At 41.0% G+C, this 20,022-nt stretch overlaps 1 protein-coding gene and 1 long non-coding RNA gene across 4 annotated transcripts in view; both read right to left on the bottom strand.

Annotated features, from left to right (window-relative positions):
- The window catches only part of LOC131542021 (endonuclease V-like), a 158,611-nt gene that overhangs the window by 11,674 nt on the left and 126,915 nt on the right, over positions 1-20,022 (bottom strand). For all 3 annotated transcript variants that reach the window (XM_058778251.1, XM_058778249.1, XM_058778248.1), the window contains one exon: positions 17,682-17,810. In XM_058778251.1, coding sequence (XP_058634234.1) covers positions 17,682-17,810 — 129 coding nt within the window. The remainder of the gene's footprint in view (positions 1-17,681; positions 17,811-20,022) is intronic.
- On the bottom strand, positions 4,327-5,194 carry LOC131542022 (uncharacterized). Its single transcript, XR_009271641.1, has 3 exons — positions 4,949-5,194; positions 4,734-4,784; positions 4,327-4,650 (listed from the first exon to the last, which is right to left on the bottom strand). It is a non-coding gene; the product is annotated as an uncharacterized LOC131542022 (long non-coding RNA).

Below are 20,022 nucleotides of genomic sequence, written 5' to 3'. Positions count from 1 at the left end.
TCTAGGTGGATGTTGAAGTCAAGTCAAGTCAAGTCACCTTTATTTATATAGCGCTTTTACAATACAGATTGTGTCAAAGCACTTAACAGTATCAAATTGGAGGATAGAGTTTCAGTAATGTATAATGATAAGATTAAACACTCAATTTTCAGTTAAAGGCATTTCATTATTGAATTCAGAGATGTCATTGTCTAGCTCAGTTTAGTTTAAATAGTATCTGTGCAATCAAATCGGCGATAATCGCTAGAAATTAAGTGTCCCCAACTGAGCAAGCCAGAGGCGACAGCGGCAAGGAACCAAAACTCCCTCTGTGACAGAATGGAGAAAAAAAAAAACCTTGGGAGAAACCAGGCTCAGTCGGGGGGCCAGTTCTCCTCTGACCAGACGAAACCCGCAGTTCAAAAGTTTATATTTCTATTTTAATTTTGTTGCAATTTCTAACAATAGTAGTATTATGTAGTTAGATATTTTATTATATTTTAGTTATTTTGTTATTTTTGGGTGATATCACCGAGTAGTACCAGAGGAGTACTGTCCTCAGGGAAGTTTGAGAGTAACACATCCAACTCATCTAAGAAGTTACCCCAGTTGACCTGGGGGACGATAAATAACTACAAAATGGATTGTAACAGGGTGGATAATAGTAATTGCGTGTGATCCAAATGAAATTTTGCCAGTAAGAGATGGTAGACCATCAAATTTCCATTCTTTTGAGATAAGTAGACTCGTACCTCCACCCCTCCCAATCGGGTGAGGGGTGTGGGAAAAAGTGAAATAAGTGGAGAGGGCTGCAGGAGTGACAGTGTCCTCAGGTTTCATCCAAGTCTCAGTAAGGGCCATGAGGTTGAGACTTGAATGAGTAGCAATAGATGAAAGAAAGTCTGCTTTGTTTACAGCAGACTGGCAATACCAGAGACCAACTGGATAGAAAAGTAAAGCAATAGAGGACATAGGGACGGTAAAAAGATTATTAGGATTGCGCTGCCTCAAATGTACAGTGTGTGATTTACAAGTGTTATTTACAAGTGATTTAAAAGAAAGGGGAAAAAGCTATTTTCCTTCGGTGTCCTTGCTTGGTGGAGTCGCACAAGGTAGAGTCGATGTTCTTTACACTCGTTGGTCTTCACACGAGGGCTACTGCGACCGCTGCCGTGGTGTACTGAGCCAATATATACTCGCCTGATTCCACGTAAATGAATTCAACTGGCCACGCCTTACTACTTATTACACCGAAACTGCAAAGCGATGCGATTAGCACGAGAACAAATGTGACTTGAGCACGCGTTTACCACGGTAAACACAGTAAATAAAACAATGTGTCCTTGCAACGACAACCGCACTAAAATCTAATGAGAAAAGATACAAAACACTTACAAATTAAGTTAAGTTAAGTCGTGATGTATTGTCAAGTATGGTGACCCATACTCAAAATGGTGCTCTGCATTTAACCCATCCAAGTGCACACACACAGCAGTGAGTAGTGAACAAGTGCACACACACACAGTGAACACACACCCGGAGCAGTGGGCAGCCTTGCTCCATGCTCAAGGGCACCTTAGTCATGGTATCGAAGGTGGAGAGAGTGGTGTTCATTCACAATTCCCACCTTCAATTCCTGCCGTCGCGAGAATCGAACCAGCAACCTTCAGATTACAAGCCCGACTCCCTAACCATTAGGCCACGACTACCCCTGCTATCCTCTTCTGCTGCTCGACTGCTTCTTCTATAACAAGTACTTGCAAACAAGGTAAATAAGTATTTTACCTGGCTTTGGCCACGCCTTGCTACTTATTAAACCAAAACTGCAAAGCCACGTGATACGCACGAGAACAAACGTGACCTGAGCACGCATACAAAGAGTTGTTCCGACTGCCTGAACGGGGCTAAACATTCAATACAAATTCTCAGAGCCCTGACGGGGCAGAGAAATTTTAATTACTGGTCATCCTCCGAGGGAGGAAGTGCCGATAGAGTTATAACCTGTGCCAGTGGCGCCTGCAGGTGTACGGCTGTACTCACTGTACGTACCATGAGCGCTCAGACCGACCTGAGATTTGCCCCGCAAACATTTCAGCAGTAAATTATAGCCGTATTTCTGTCGACTGAACCAGCCATGCCATTAATAATGAATGTATCAGTTTTTTGTATGCCAAAGTCCATTTCTGCTTATAAACATTATTATAAACATTACAAAATCGTGCTACAAGCACTTTCATGAGATCGGGTTAGACTACAACAATTAATTTGTAGCCTATTTTACAAATGGGAATACAACAAATTAATGACAATGTTTTACATTCAAGCTACCCGTAAAATTTATAGTGAAAAGTTCTTCAAAATCATCTGGAATGCAATAAAGTAATTTTTACAGTTGTTTTTAAAGCTTTTTTCAGCATGGATTAAAAAATAGGCTAATAAATAATTCACATATCATGCAGACAAAATTGAATTGCAGAAAATCCTTTAAATGTTAAGGAATTCAGAGCAGAGCAACATAAAAATCAGGAAAAAATATAATCGGGCCTGTTTTAGGCTTTTCCTTACCGATTACATGATGAAAGTTTTTGTTTTTAATTTGAATTATTTTGTTTAACAGTAGTAATTTAAAGCTTTCTATATTTAATAGATATATTTATCATATTTGTGACTCAATTCGTTGAGTTTCGGTTCATCATTGTGAAGTGCTCCTATTCAAGACGAGAGGGCAAGCGCATCCTCTGTTTTCCTATTTATTTTATAAAAGCACAACGTTTTGTTGATATTGTGAATGCACACAAATAAAAGTAGACCCTTTATAGTTCCAAATGATGTATTACTCTTACCTTTATGAGGAAACATTATGGCGTATTTTAAGTTGTTTCCACTATCAAGAAAAAAATGCAAATGCAAGTGACCGCTCTGGCGCCTCCATGTCCTGCAAAGTGCGCTTCAGCTTCTACTCTTCACACAAATAATTAGATATGTACCTAGTGCACATTTATATAGTTCAAACATTTAAACTAACATTGTGATATGCTTGAACTGTTTATATCTATAGATTTTATTTTAGGCAAGTCGTGATGATTTGAGAAGGCTAAATTGATTTTGAGCCCATGCAGGTTTTGTGTCCTAAATCTAGCAAGAGGGGCAGTGACAGGGGCAGAAGGACGGTCGATTGTAACGGCTTAAAGGTGGGCCCTTGACAGCCCTCAAGACCATAGGCAGATCCCATGTAGGGACAGTAAGGGGCGAAGTGGATTCAGCCTCCTAGACCCCTTTAGGAAGCGAACAACCAAGTTTATTCTGCCCACTGACTGGCCGGCTATAGGAGCGTGAGAAACTCACAATTCGCATCTAAAAATGCATGGAAACGCGAGCTTTACCCACTGATCTATAATGTTCTCTATTATAGATCAGTGGCTTTACCGCTTTCTCTTCTTTCAAGGCGCACCGGAGCTTGCACTCTCGTGGTGTTTGCCGTTGCTAAGCAACCATGAGCCGTGCACGCCTTGAAGACCAGAAGGTTTCAACTCACTGTAGCGCTAACGCGCATTTGTCGCACGTCTACAATTAAATAACGAACTTGCACGGTCAAACATGTATGGCTGTATAAATCCAATTAAGCTACTAGAGGTAGCATCAGTAGCATCCATTCAGGTTGTAGCGGTATTTGACAGTTGAGAGAGACTGGCGGCTTTCCCGCGAGTGGGCGTGGTTTCAGCGCCAACAGCGGACATGCCCCCAGTGTTTGAGAGCAGAGAGTCCTGCTTATTTTTCAAAGATTTTGATAACTTATTTTAGTTATTTGGCTTTTTTTTATCATTCAAATTTGGCTGGGTGGTTAATAACACATTTTTCTGTTGTGTGACAAACTCAGAACACATTTTAATATCACTTTACATGGACTTTAATGTACATAATTACTTCTCTTTTATTTAGACATGTGAATAAGCAAAACAAAAATACAAAATTTACAGAAAGTACTCAGGCTCATTTACAAATAAATTACACTGCAAAAAAGAATGTATATAACTTATTTCATTTTTAACTTACATCACAAAAATAAACTACAGAAATTAGGTTGTTTCATTGACAATGTGACATTTAAAAAAAGATACTGAAAAATTGTAATGTACCCGTTTTTTGAGAGGCAGTTTTAACATTAAGTGACATGACATCTGACGCACAGATGCCATTGGCACATGCACACTAAAACCTGTGACACATGTCAATGGACTGCGTCTTGTGTCAGTCACTGCCGAAGGTGCGACACGCACCGCGACAATGTCCGTGACACAAGACGCAGTCCATTGAAATGTGTCACAGGTTTTAGCGACACATGCCACTCTCTACTGGCACATGCCACTGAAAACCGGAAGTGTCACTGAGCATAGTGGCATGTGCCAATGGCATCTGTACGTCAGATGTCATGTCACTCAATGTTAAAACTGCTGTTGCATTTTTTCCCCACTGTTTTCTCTTGCCTAACAGAGAATGGATAATAATTTATTTGTTAACCATTCTCTCTAGAAAAGAAAACAGTCACTTCATTCTCTCCTGTGCTCTTCTCTCCTCTGTCTCTCTCTCTGGAATTTGATGTCCTCCCTGATTAGCTCCACCAGCTCATCAGCTTCCACTCACTCCCTCACCTGTCCCAGGACAATTGCAATCCTAAGGCAGAGCAAATAAACCATGCCTGTTAACAACAACAGCACAATGAACTTCAGCAACAATGTGTCTATTAACTTGCTTACTTTGTATTTTTTAAGTCTTTCCCCAGTAGGCTCATTTTCTCCAGAATAGCCCTAAAACAAGAGAAAATAAAAGTTTGCAATCTTAACATTAGAAAATATGACACAGCAGGACATGTATACAAAATACTGAAGTGCTAAAGTTTGTTAAAAAACAAAACCTGGCTTTTAACACTTGATTTGCTAGGTATTTGAGTAAATGAAAACACAACACTTACATTTCAATGTGAATTCCACCAGAGAACTCTCATCCTCCATGTTCTTTGAATATAAATTCCATCGTCATTTGCGCGCAAGTAATTCTGGGATATGGTAGGGTGCAAAGTGTCCAGCAGATGTACACTTCATTTTCCTGGGAAACGGAGGGAGCATTTGAAGTCGAATTACGGCAGCATTTGTGGCGCCGTGGTGACCCAATCGGCCTTTGAATGCGGTCTTTGGAGGGTGCATCCTGAATTGGAACAGCTTACGTCATGACACTGTGACACAATCGCACTTCAAATATGCACTCCGGAGTCCACGCGCTTCAGTTTGGGGCACAGCTTATATCTCTATTGCTAACTCCTTCTACCCACATGGCTTTACTTATTCTTTCTTATTAACAGGCTCATGTCTGTAATACCTCAAATATGGCCTGTGAGATCCACTTTTCTGCAGAGTTTAGCTCAAACTTTGATCAAACTCACCCACCTGTGATTTTCTAATGATCCTGAAGACATGCTCAGGTGTGTTTGATTAAGGTTAGAACTAAACTCTGCAGGAAAGTGGATCTTGCGAGCCAGATTTGAGGATCCCTGGCCTATATGAAGCAACAGGTTCTGAAAAGGTGTCTTTTGGTTTGAGCCATTCCAGTTCAATTGAGTGACTAAAGAATGGCCAGTCAATGTTAGTATGCTCCTAGTTGCATTACAGGGCTGCCTGCACAAAACCTGCATGGGCCTAAAGGTAAAAAAGTTGCTCTGGGCCCGAACGGGTTGGCCCACACTGGGCCATCATGGGATTAATGTGGGCAGTCTCATAGTGTGGGCTGCTGACAGAGAGCCCACGGTAAGCCCAAAGCTGTGGGCCTCGCCTGGGCAAGCCCGCACTGGGCCTGTTTAGGTTTAGTGTGGGCTGGCCCTAGCCCACTGTGCCTGCAAAAAGCCAACATGGGCCCCGCAGGAGCATGTTTGCAGTGCATAGTTCCAGCTTTTGAAAATGAGGAGACCAGCACCCCCACCACAACTGAATGACAATTCCAGAGACCCATAGAAAAACAAAAAGGTGCAATAGAAGAAGTGTGGATAGGAGACAGGTTGGCATGACTGCACCGTCTCCTGCGTGTTGTTTAAGAGCGTTTCCTTTGAGAGAAAATAGGAATATACTGGAAGCACATGGTGAAAGTGGTGTAAAGAAGAAAGGAGGGAAGTAGAATAATGGAAATATACTACTGTGCGTTGTCTGTGTCATTGCTCGGTTAAAGTCACGCAGGTAAAGTCGCAGGTCTTTACACTTGTAGGTTTTCACACGAGAGGAGGGCTGAACACGAGGGCTGATGCTTCAGCTGATGCTTCTGCGCCAGCGAACTGACTCCACTTAAATACACAGTAAAATCAACTTGAGTGAAAACAGCTGTCCACACCTTTCTAATTATCACAGCAAAGCCTATAGCACACAAATGGCTCGAAATCGAAACTGAATGTGGTACAGTTTGCCACTTAAGTGCAAATTAACAGGTAGCAAAAAGTCTTTTTGTAATTTCTAATTACAGCTAACGGCAAACAACATGCACAATCGGCATAAACTTTTGAAATAAAATAAGCAGTAAATGAATTAATCCTCCCAACTAGCAGATATTTACTCTAAACAACGGAAACAGAAAATATCCATAGGTTACATATGTAACCATGGTTCCCCGAGGGAACGAGACGCTGCATCAAGCTATGGGAACACATTCAGTGTGCCACCACTGTAGGGGTCTCATCTACAGCAGGCCAAAAGGTATCACGTTTCTGAAACTGCTCGACAGTGAGTTACTGGCCTTCTCTCACTCTCTTGACTGCTGTGAGGATCGACTCTATCCGAGCAGGAGACAGACGTTCCTGCATCATGGTGCAATCCCACACCACACCCAGATAAGTGGTCTTCTGTAATGGAGAAAGCACACTTTTCTTGGTGTTCAGTCGCAACCCCAATTCTTTCATATTGGTGAGGATGCCATCTCGATGCCATCTGCTCCGAATGAGCTAATATCAACCAATCGTCGATATAGTTCAGTATGCGGATGCCCTGGAGTCACAGCTGAGCCAGAGCAGCATCCACACACTTGGTGAAAGTGCGGGGTGAGAGTGAAAGACCAAAAACAAGAACCCGATATTGGTAAGCTTTGCCCCCGAAAGCAAACCTCAGGAACTTCCTGTGTTGAGGAAGAATGGAAACGTGGAAGTATGTGTCCTTCAGATCTATCATGACAAATCAGCCCTTGGTCTTGATTTGAGACACAGCCTTTTTGAATGAATGAATGAGGCATTTATATAGTGCTTTATTGTGTATTGCCATACACCCAAAGTGCTTTACAATCATGTGGGGGGGAGGGGTCTCTCCTCAAACCACCACCAGTGTGCAGCATCCACTTGCTTGAGTGTCGGCATCTTGAACTTTAGCTGCCTGACTGAGCGATTCAGATGATGCAGATTTAGAATGGGACGCAACCCCCCGTCCTTCTTTGGAACGATGAAGTAGCGGCTGTAGAACCCGGACTCTCTCAAGAGAGGAGGAACACGTTCCATGGCCTCCTTCCTCAAGAGTGTTTGAGAGTGAGAGTGACAGAGTGTGTCTCGTTTCCATAACCAGAGCCTGCTTGGGGCCCACCAGAGTGGGAAACACCCTTTAACCCTCTGGGGTCTGAGGGTGTTTTGGGGCCCCGGAGAAGTTTTGACATGCCCTGACATTTGTGCTTTTTTCAGTTGCTTATAAACATTTTAATGGCTAAAGACTAAAAACACTGTATTCAGCACAAACTGGGCTACAATAATATGTCAGCAGCTTGTACGTACGTGATTGTGTTTTTGAGAAAACAACGTTTATGCGTTGTTAGAGAAAAACTAACATTTTAAAGTAACTGAAATAAGGCCATAAAACATACAGAACATTTGTTCACAAGACTTTTGAGAACTGGATCTTGTAGCCTAGAATATTTGCTTCAAAATTATCTGAAAATAATCTAACTCACTCATTCAGAGAAAACAATATATTGATTTAAATTTTCTAAGTCACTTTTTGAGTAGAAAGGGTCTATGCGAGAGGGCGTGAACTATGCTGGATAATGCTGTGACTCACACCTGAGAAGACAAAGGCCCGCATAATGAGCTCCATAATGAGCCATTGAATCAGGTGTGTGACTGAGAGGGAATTGCTACAAGAAAGAATGTGAGGAAAAAAGAAATGTGTATACATATAACTATCACATAAAATAACTTGAGATTCACTTGCGAGTGCAGTTAAACAGTTTATTAGGAACAAACAAACAAATAAACAACAGAAGAGTCAAGACATCGTGGGTGCAATATCCAAAACAGTGGCAGGAAACTGGAACCCAGGAAAACGGGAGACAGCAGAAACTGCATGAGAAAACACAAAACAGACGTGAGCAACACAATGAACAGACAAAGACAAAGCAAACATGGTGACAATACATACACTACCAGTCAAATTATTTAAACAGTAAGATTTGTAATGTTTTTTTTTTAAGAAGTGTCTTCCGCTCACCAAGCCTGCATTTATTTGATCCAAAGTACAGCAAAAACAGTACATTATATTAATTATAATATATAGGCCTACATATTGTTACTATTCAAAATAAATAAAGCACCCCCCCCCCACACACACACTAAAATTAATAAATAAATTAGTGAGCATGTTGATAGGCTTATCAGGAGCAACTCTATTATTACATTAGCAATCATCAATATTGCCCACGTGATTTTATAACATAGATGCACACATGCTTTGCATGTATTATCATACAATACAAAAACAACATTTTATAACTAAATTATAAATTAATTAAACTAAATTATTATTGTTAAGCTTATTATAAACATATTTGAGCAGGTATTTGCAAACAGAGTAGGGTACTTCACAGTAAAGATCGGTCTAAACATTCTTAGACATTACTTTTATATCATTGTTTATAGAACATATAACTATCCTCACGTCGTGCAACATTTAAATGCAATAAAAGGTTGTCTATCATATTTCAAAATGTTGCACTCGATTTTACACATTTTATTCTGGAGTTATAGTTTGGGAAAAGTTCACCTAGTAAATGCGTTCAACTTTGTCACAACAACACATTATCGAATGCCAATAAGAAACATTACTTACTTGGTATAAAATATCTCCTCCACCGCCGGCTCCAGCTGCGCTCGTGTTCTGAGGTAAACAAAGCTTTTTTCCTCTCAGCGCGTCTTCTGGGGGTAAATACAAGGCTTTTTCCTCTCAGCGCGTTTCTGAGGTAAATACAAGGCTTATTCCTCACAGCGTGTTCTTCCAAAACTGAAAAGTATCTGAGATGAACGCGTTGCTGCTTTGTTTACGGTGGTGTGGGCGTTTACATGCCGCGTGGCTCACGTGGAGATTTGTAATAACAATAGCGCGAGCAGCGTGTGGGCGTGACCTAATTAGAGATGATGAGACCAGACGGAAAAACTGGACATGTTCTTGGTTTCATACGGATTACTTTGTCACAGAATATTTGTTTTCTGTAAGACTTACTTCATTTAACAATAGACATGTCAAGCTTTCTATAGATATATTTCTCATGTCTCTGTGTGAAGTATTTGCTGAGTTACAGTTCATTTTAGTGACGTGTTTCAAAAAGCAGTTCGCGGAGATGGAGAAGACAGAGAGCGCACCCTGTTTGTTTTCTTTATTCTTCAAAAGCACAAAGTTTAGTTGTTATTATGAGTGTATACAAATAAAAGTAGACCCCTTACAGATTCGAATGGTGTATTGCTCTTATCTGTACGATCAAAAATGGAAGAGTAATTCAAGCTCATTTCGGCCTTATCAGGAAAATCTGCCGCAAAATGCGTATCCGCGTTTGTCGACACCAGAGGGTTAATGGAGGTGGACGAGAACCGAACTGGAATCTGTATCCTCTTTCTACAGTGTGCAGGACCCATTGAGACACATTTGGCAGAAGTTTCCACACTGACAGATGGTCCACTAAGGGAATCAGTCTCTCAAGACTGATATCTGGTGTACTTAGAGTGGCAAGCTTGGTGCCCTGACACGGATGACCGTCAGGGGAAGGCCGAGCTAGCTGCTCAGAGCTGGCAGCAATATCACCCTGTAGCCCAAAACTGGTCGCCCACTGAAGCTAAGCAGGGTTGAGCCTGGTCAGTACCTGGATGGGAGATACCTGGATGGGAGACCTCCTGGGAAAACTAGGTTGCTACTGGAAGAGGTGCTAGTGAGGCCAGCAGGGGGTGCTCATCTAGCACTATCTGATCACTTCTGTACTTTCTTTGATATATTAATCTCTGCTACCACTGAATCTAGATCTGTCTCTGTCAGGAAGAGATGCATTAAGGAGTGGGCTATTGTGCTAGTGTGCTATTTATGAAGGCTATATCTTTAACACCAAGCATTTCTGCAGACACTGTTGATCTTCTCCTTGATTCCTTTAACTCAAAAGTTAAGAATGTTATTGATGATATTGCTCCTGTGACAGTCAGCAAGAAGACTGGCAGACAAAAATCACCCTGGAGAAAATCAATAGTGGTACAGAGTATGAAAAGACAATGCAGAAAAGCTGAGCGGATGTGGTGGAAGACGAAACCTGAAATTCACTATAGCATCTATAAAGACAGCCTTCATGCTTTCAATGTGGAACTAGCCACAGTTAGACAGACCTTCTCAAACCTTATAAACAGTAACTTAAACAACACTCACACTCTTTTTGCTACTGATGAGAGACTAACAACCCCCAAGTCAGATTCCCAGTGAAATGCTCTCCGACAGCAAATGCAATGAGTTTGCTGTCTTCTTTTCTAAGAAGATCAATAATATCAGAAAGGAGATTGGCACATCCTCAAGTTATGCAGATGACAGACAGATTAGACTGCAATTTGAGAAAGAAGTTACTATGTCTGCTTTTGAAGCAATTGATTGCAATATTTTGGAAGAAATCATACAACACCTTAAATCGTCAATCTTGACACACTTCCCACATCTTTTTTCAAAAGTGTGCTTAACTGTTTAGAAGCAGATATCTTAGAAGTAGTTAACACCTCACTTCTTTGAGACTTTTCCAAAATCCCAGAAAACTGCAGTTGTTAAGCCCCTTCTGAAAAAGAGCAATCTTGATAACACCATATTGAGCAACTATAGGCCAATATCAAATTTTCCTTTTATAAACAAGATTATTGAAAAGGTAGTTTTTAATCAGCTGAACAACTACTTAAACTCAAATGGATACCTAGACAATTTTCAATCTGGTTTCCAACCGCATCACAGCACAGAGACAGTGCTCATAAAGATAATAAATGATATTCGCTTAAATTCTGAATCTGGCAAAATATCATTGATGGTACTACTAGATCTCAGTGCTGCGTTTGACACTGTCGATCATAACATACTTCTAGAGAGACTGGAAAACTGGGTCTGGCTTTCTGGGATGGTATTCGAATGGTTCAGGTCATACTTAGAAGGGAGAGGTTATTATGTGAGTATAGGAGAGCATAAGTCTAAATGGATGTCCATGACATGCGGAGTCCCACAAGGCTCAATACTTACACCGCTCTTGTTTAGCCTGTATATGCTCCTACTAAGTCAAATAATGAGAAAGAACCAAATTGCCTATAACAGCTATGCAGATGACACCCAGATTTACCTAGCCTTATCGCCAAATGACTACAGCCCCATTGAGTCCCTCTGCCAATGCATTGATGAAATTAACAGTTGGATGTGCTAGAACTTTACTCAGTTAAACAAGGAGAAAACTGAAGTCATTGCATTTGGAAACAAAGATGAAGTTCTCAAGGTGAATGCATACCTTGACTCTAGGGGTCAAACAACTAAAAATCAAGTCAAGAATCTTGGTGTGATTCTGCAGACAGACCTTAGTTTCAGTAGTCATGTCAAAGCAATAACTAAATCAGCATTCTATCATCTCAAAAACATTGCAAGAATTAGATGTTTTGTTTCCAATCAAGACTTGGAGAAACTTGTTCATGCCTTTATCACAAGCAGGGTGGATTATTGTAATGGTCTCCTCACCAACTTTCCCAAGTAGACCATTAGACGGCTGAAGCTCATCCAGAATGCTGCTGCCAGGATTCTGACTAAAATCAGAAAATCTGAGCATATCACACCAGTCTTAAGGTCCTTACACTGGCTTCCAGTTACATTTAGGATTGACTTTAAAGTACTTTTCCAGTTTTCCAGTCTCTTTACTCATTTATAAATCACTCAATGGCCTAGGACCTAAATACATTGCAGATATGCCTACTGAATATAAACCTAACAGACCACTCAGATCATTAGGATAGTGTCAGTTAGACATACCAAGGGTTCACACAAAACAAGGCGAGTCTGCTTTTAGCTATTATGCAGCCCGCAGTTAGAACCAGCTCCCAGAAGATATCAGTTATAGTTGTGTATATACATAACTCCTGAATAAAAATTAAAATGTGTTTGGACTGATTTAAAAAAAAGAGTTTTGAACAAATTTGATTGGTTTGTCGATAGTGAGCGCAAATGCAGGTGATAAGCGGTTTTATTAAGCGAGTCATTGAGTCGTTCATTCAAACGATTCGTTCAAACGGCCGATTCATCAAGAATGAGACAGATGTTTGTGCATGGGTCATTGAATCTTTGACTCAACCGATTCGTTCAAAACACTGAATCATTCAAAACACGATTGAGTCTTGCTGTGAGATGCGCTATGCCGTGATCTTTTAGATTCATCGGATCTATTTTCGCTGCTAAAATAGACCAAAACAGTCATTATTTCGTCTAAAATGTAAGTGACTTAATATTATTAACTTGTTTGTTGAACTGTCATATGAAATCAGTGTCACATTTTCAATCGTGAGGTGATGGTGAATTAAGTGATGGTCAATTGTCAGCTCTCTTGGTCGTCAGGTCGTGTGATGTATGTTGCTGAACTGTATTCAAATGTTATAAATATAAAAACACCACATTTTGAAATTTAACTGCAGTATGTCAATTTAGTTTATTTGTGTGTGCTGCGCTCACAGACTTTAGAAAACGGCGCTCATTTGTTTGATTTCTCCTCGAGAAACTGCGCAAGCCTCAAAAGTTTAAGGTCCTTGCACCCTGACTGAGTCCGAAACTGTCATATTCGTTTTTTCATATTCGTCATTTGGTGGCTCTCAATTGTCAAAAACACCCCTCAAAATATTTGCTACGGATGCGATAAATCCTGTAAATTTAGCAGTTAATAACAGAAAACAGAATGAAAATAAGTAAAAAACAAACAAAAATTACAGTGGCATTCACTAAACGCCCAGACTAAATATTTCAAGCAAAACTGAAACTAGCAGCGTGGTAGTTACAGTGCCCTGAGCAGGAGGCAACACTGGCATTTCTTCTCCTGGAAAGTGGGTTGTTGTCCCCCTCAGTACAGATCACGTACCGGTAGAATCCCCCTCGGTCGAAATCGCAATCGCGTTATACTGTTTCAGCTATTAAAATAGTTCAGTTTTGTATGTAATGGCGAATTTTCGAAATTTCGTTTCGTTTTTTTATTAAGTTAATTTAGAAAAACATTTGGAGCATTTTTTTGTTCGTTAGATAAGTTTATTCTTTCTTAAAGTAACGACCAAGCAGCGGCAGACCGGCAGGCTGATCATAGCCATGTTTGATCAGTTTAGCCTTCTCAAATCATCATGACTTGCCTAAAATACAATCTATAGATATACTAAAACAGTTCAAGCATATAACAATGTTTAAACATTAAACCTAGATAAATGTGCGCCGCATCCAGTAGTTTGTGCGGAGAGTGGAAGTTAAAGCGCAGGACATGGAGGCACCAGCGCAATCAATTGCATTTTTTTCAATGAAAACAACTTACGCCGTAATTTTTGATCATAAAGGTAAGAGTAATACATCATTCGGAATTGTAAAGGGTCTACTTTTATTTGTGTGCACTCACAATATTAAAAAAAACTTTTTATAAAATAAATAAAACAATGATGCGCCGTCTCGTCTTGAACAGGAGCGCTTCACAAAAATGAACCGAAAGTCAGCGAATACATGCCTCACATGCATGATAAATATATCTATAGAAATCTTTAAATTACCACTTAACGAAATAAATCAAATCGATAACAAAAACTCTTTCATTATAATCAGTGAAGATGCACTTCTCTCTAAAGGCGCGTCTAATGAGGAGATGGCGAGTCAGGATCATCATCTTCATCTTTGCGACACTGACACAGAAAACACTAGTTTATTAGTAAATAATTCAAATATCTCCTTACTATTTCCCCCAGACACATTCATGGTAATTACTTTTGATGGGGCTTTGCCGCAAGCTTCAGCGTATTGCGTGTATTTGAAGCAGAACTCTCCATCTGCGCTGACGGCGCGCGCGCTGCTGCTGCGGGACTCTAAACACCGTCGAGCCGCTCTTCACAGTCACGGCACGGTCTCGTGTTGTTTCCACCAGCGCGGCAATTTTTTTCATCACTAATTGATGGATGTCTAAAATATAAAAATAAAGAGAAGCCTAAAACAGGCCCGGCCCGCATCTGAACTATGCCGTGAAAATTGGCCCGATCGAAGCCCAGGGAATGCAGGGCTCTAGCGTTCCCCTCGGTAGAAATCACGTTTCCCCCTGACATCGCATCAAATTAACTATTTTGAACCAACTGCCTCACAGGCTGGATGAAATCTCCCGGCGGGCCGGATGTGTAGTTTGCCCACCTCTGCTTTAGCTCCTGCCCTCTTTCGTCATTCTGGGCAGCATTGATGCAGGAATATTCTGAACTCTGTGACATCTTGAAGATTCTCCTTCCTTTCGCGTCGACATATTTGTGTGAGGCAGGATTCTCAAAAATGACTGCACTCAAAACGAAATACCGCAATCGTGCACAAATCGAGGATGATTTGAGGCTATGTTTATCAAACATTGAGCCAAGAATTGAAGATCTTTGCAAGGCAAAGCAGGCTCAGGTCTCACATTAACATCACCTACCTGCAAGCTTCTGCAAAAAATGCAGATGATGCCTACTATTAGGCCTAGTAATAATAACAATAATAAAGCATAAATTAATATCAGAGGTCTGGTGCCAATTTCCAATTATAGCAATAGCCTAGTAATGATAATAGGCCTATACTGATGATGATAATAATAATAATAACAACAACAACAACAATAAAGCATGTAACCTCATATAATTATATAGCAATAGACTAGTAATGATGATAGGCCTACAACTACTCATAATAATAATAATAATAATAATAATAATAATAATGTCTGCAAGCTCACATTAGAAGTCTGGTGCTACTGCCAATTATAACAATAGCCTAGTAATGATAATAGGCCTGCCTACCGCTACTGATGATAATAATGATAATAATAATAATAATAATAATAATAATAATAATGCGGGCCTAAAAATAATAGCCTAGGGCTATCTATCTATGCAAGGTGGTGTGGGTGGTGTGTGTGTGTGTGTGTGTGGGGGGTTGGCACTGGGGCCCCAACTGCAATGAACCAGCTTTGGGGGGGCCCAGCTTGCAAAAGGTTGAGAACCTCTGTGCTAAAACATTAGCCACATTTAAATCTAGACTCAAAACTCACCTTTTTAGCTGTGCATTTATTGAATGAGCACTGTGCTACGTCCGAACTGGACTGTATTTTATGTATAATCATGTTCTATTTTTAACTGTTTAATTTAATTTAAAAACAATTTTTAAACCATTTAAAAAAAAAAAAAAAAATCCTTGTTTTATTGTTGATTATCTTTTATGATTATTTTATTTCCTTTTATGTAAAGCACTTTGAATTACCATTGTGTATGAAATGTGCTATATAAATAAACTTGCCTTGCCTTGCTGCCTTACTGCTAGCAAATCAAGGCAGCTGATGTGCCAATTCAGTTGGGGGCCTGTCCAAACCCCTGACACTGCCTGTCCATTGTACATGACCCCCCTGCCAGTGGCAGTGGCATCCATGTGTACTACAGCATGCCTGGACACCTGCTCTAGGGGCACTCCTGAGCGAAGAAAAGCAGGGTCTGACCAAGGGTTGAAGGTTTGGCGGCAGGCCGGTGTGATTTGTACCCGGTGAGTGCCACGTTGCCACGCCCATCTTGGGATTCGGCCATGGAGCCAGTGCTGAAGCAGCCTCATATGAAGCAGCCCCAGCAGTGTGGCTGCAGCTGCTATATGCCCCATGAGCCTCTGAAACAATTTCAGTGGGATTGCTGTCCTCCCTTGGAATGAAGTCAAGCAGTTCAACACCAAATGAGCATGTTCCTCTGTGAGGTGTGCTGTCTGTTCGACCAAATCCAGCTCCATCCCAAGAAAAGAGATCCTCTGCACAGGGGAGAGTTTGCTCTTTTCCTAGTTGACCCAAAGACCCAACTGGCTGAGATGACCAGATCCCTGTGTACGCACAACTGATCCCGTGACTGTGGCAGTATGAGCCAGTTGTCGAGATAGTTGAGAATGCAAATGGCATGTTCTTTTGTGAAGACGTGGGGAGACAGGGACAGCCTGAAGGGCAGGACCTTGTACTGATATGCTCGACCCTCGAACGCAAAGCACAGGAATGGCCTGTGTCGACCGAGCATCAAGACGTAAAGTATGTGTCCTTCAGGTCGAATGCTGCAGCCCAATCCCAGGGACAGATGCATTCAAAAATGCGTTTCTGCATCAACATTTTGAACGGTAACTTCTAAAGGGCTCGGTTCAAATCTCGCAGGTCCAAGATTGGCCATAAACCACTGCCTTTCTTGGGTACAATGAAGTAGGGGCTGTAAAACCCTGCCTTCATATCGGCTGGAGGGACCGGCTCTATCGCGTCTTTCGGCAGTAGGACTGCAATCTCTGCGCTCAAGACATGAGCATCACCTGCCTTCACTGACGTGACCTGAATGCCTCTGAACTTGGGAGGACGCTGGGAGAACCGAATCGCATAGCCAAGTCATGACCTGGAAAGCTCGTCATGCACCTCCATGAAGAATGGCACCAGGGTGGGGCACAGTGAACCAGTGCGAGCTGCCCCAAGAAACCAGTCGTCCAGCCTCAAGGGCTCAAGGGATCTAGGCAGAGGCACTGGATCTCTACTCTTTTTGAGGTATTGGAACCTGGTCCGCAGCTCTGAGGTTGTCATCTTCCTTCAATGGGAACATAACTCATCCACGGACGCCACCTCAGTGTGCTTAATGCTCAGACACATGGGGCAGTGATCCCGACCATCCACCGGCACCAGGCAACAACTGCATCCAGAAATGCATGGGTGGAATGATATCTTTAACAGAAAATGTAGAAATGCAACATCATCTTTAAAAAGACGCAACATCACACCCATGCAATGCTGTTTTAGGAAGTGGCTATTTCAGTAGTGCTGAAGCGCACAGCGGAGATGGCCACCCGCAACACAACCGGGGTAGTGCAGCCTGTAGTGTGCACCCACTCGATGAGGAAACGCGACTCGTTCTTTCACGAAGCAGCTTGGAGGAGCAGAACGATAAACAACCACTCGGCTCTGAAGCGAAAAGCTGAGTTTGCGTTGCACCTGCTGCCTATTTATACCCACGCTGTGGGGTGTGGCAGTCAGATGAAAATATTGTATGCCAATGTGCAATGGCTCCTTTAGTTTCACTCAAAGTAGATTGGTCTCTCTGGCGAGATTCCCAATTTGTCGATGTTGAAAGTGCCCGACTGAAAGGAAAGGACTGAATTGAAACTATTTTTATGTGTGTGTACCTGTCGTATTGGTTCAGGTACTCTGTAGAGACAACAGGTGTGTGTGAGTCTGACTGCTGTATCCAGAGTGATTCGATGACCCACAGAAACATACACAGGTTTGATGCTGCTTTGGGAACTGCGGAGAGCCTGAAAAAACACGACAAAAACACAGATTTATTCACTCATACATTTACTTCCAAACAAACTATCTACCCTAAATTTAATAAAAGAAAACATAACATGTACACACACACACACATATATATATATATATATATATATATATATACAGTGGTGTGAAAAAGTCTAGGCCCCCTTCCTGATTTTTTTATTTTTTGCATATTTGTCACACTTAAAAGATTCAGATCATCAAACAAATTTTAATATTACACAAAGATAATGCAAGTAAATACAAAATGCAGTTTTTAAATGATGATTTCATTTATTAAGGGAAAAAAGCTGTCCAAACCTACCTGGCCCTACGTGAAAAATTAATTTCCCCCTCCTATTAAATCATGAAAGAACTGTGATTAACCACATTATTTTAGAAAGCTGAGTTAAATTTCACTAGCCAAACCCAGACCTGTTGAATCAAGAAATCACTTAAATAGAACCTGTCTGACAAAGTGAAGCATGTTTAAAGAGCATCACATTATTCCGCGATCTTAAGAAATTCATAAAGATGAGAAACAAAATAGTTTACATGTATCAGTCTGGAAAGGGTTATGAATCCATTTCTAAGGCTTTGGGACTCCAGCAAAACATGGTCAGAGCCATTATCCACAAATGGAGAAAACTTGGAACAGTGGTGAACCTTCCCAGGAGTGGCTGGCCTACCAAAATTACTCCAAGAGCACAAAGACGACTCATCCAGGAGATCATAAAAGAACCCAGAACAACATCTAAAGAACTGCAGGCCTCACTTGCCTCAATTAAGGTCAGTGTTCATGATTCAACAGTAAGAAAGATACTGGGCAAAAACAGCATCCATGGGAGAGTTCCAAGGCAAAAGCCATTGCTGACCAAAAAGAACACAAAGGCTCGTCTCACATTTGCCAAAAAATATCTTGATTATCCCCAAGACTTTTGGGCAAATATTCTGTGGACTGATGTGACAAAAGTTGAACGTTTTGGAAGGTGTGTGTCCTGTTACATCTGGCATAAAACCAACACAGCATTTCACAAAAAGTACATCATACCAACAGTCAAACATGCTGGTGGTAGTGTGATGGTCTGAGGCTGCTTTGCAGCTTCAGAACCTGGATGACTTGCCATAATTGATGGAACCATGAATTCTGCATTCTATCAGAAAATCCTGAAGGAGAATGTCCAGCCATCTGTTCGTGACCTCAAGCTGAAGCGAAGTTGGGTTCTGCAGCAGGACAATGATCCAAAACACACCAGCAAGTCCACCTCTGAATGGCTGAAGAAAAACAAAATGAAGACTTTGGAGTGGCCTAGTCAAAGTCCTCACCTGAATCCTATTGACATGCTGTGGCATGACCTTAAAAAGGCGGTTCATGCTCGAAAACCCTCCAATGTGGCTGAATTACAACAATTCTGCAAAGATGAGTGGGCCAAAATTCCTCCACAGCGCTATAACAGACTCATTGCAAGTTATCGCAAACGCTTAAATCAATCGTTAAACGCTTGATTGCAGTTGTTGCTGCTTAGGGTGGCCCAACCAGTTATTAGGTTTAGGGGGTAAGCACTTTTTCACACAGGGCCATGTGGGTTTGGATTTTGTTTTCCCTTCATAATAAAAAACTTCATTTAAAAACTGCATGTTGTGTTTACTTGTTATCTTTGATTAATATTTAAATTTGTTTGATGATCTGAAACATTAAAGTGTGACAAACATGCAAAAAAATAAAAAATCAGGAAGGGGGCCAACACTTTTTCACACCACTGTATATACAGTATATATATATATATATATACAGTGAAGAAAATAAGTATTTGAACACCCTGCTATTTTGCAAGTTCTCCCACTTAGAAATCATGGAGGGGTCTGAAATTGTCATCGTAGGTGCATGTCCACTGTGAGAGACAATCTAAAAAAAAAAATCCAGAAATCACAATGTATGATTTTTTAACTATTTATTTGTATGATACAGCTGCAAATAAGTATTTGAACACCTGTCTATCAGCTAGAATTCTGACCCTCAAAGACCTGTTAGTCTGCCTTTAAAATGTCCACCTCCACTCCATTTATTATCCTAAATTAGATGCACCTGTTTGAGGTCGTTAGCTGCATAAAGACACCTGTCCAACCCATACAATCAGTAAGAATCCAACTACTAACATGGCCAAGACCAAAGAGCTGTCCAAAGACACTAGAGACAAAATTGTACACCTC

Source organism: Onychostoma macrolepis, chromosome 06, assembly GCF_012432095.1.
Source record: "Onychostoma macrolepis isolate SWU-2019 chromosome 06, ASM1243209v1, whole genome shotgun sequence".
In the NCBI taxonomy this organism is placed as follows: domain Eukaryota; kingdom Metazoa; phylum Chordata; class Actinopteri; order Cypriniformes; family Cyprinidae; genus Onychostoma; species Onychostoma macrolepis.
Note: the sequence above shows the minus strand (reverse complement) of the source record. Positions and strands in the feature narration are given on the sequence as shown.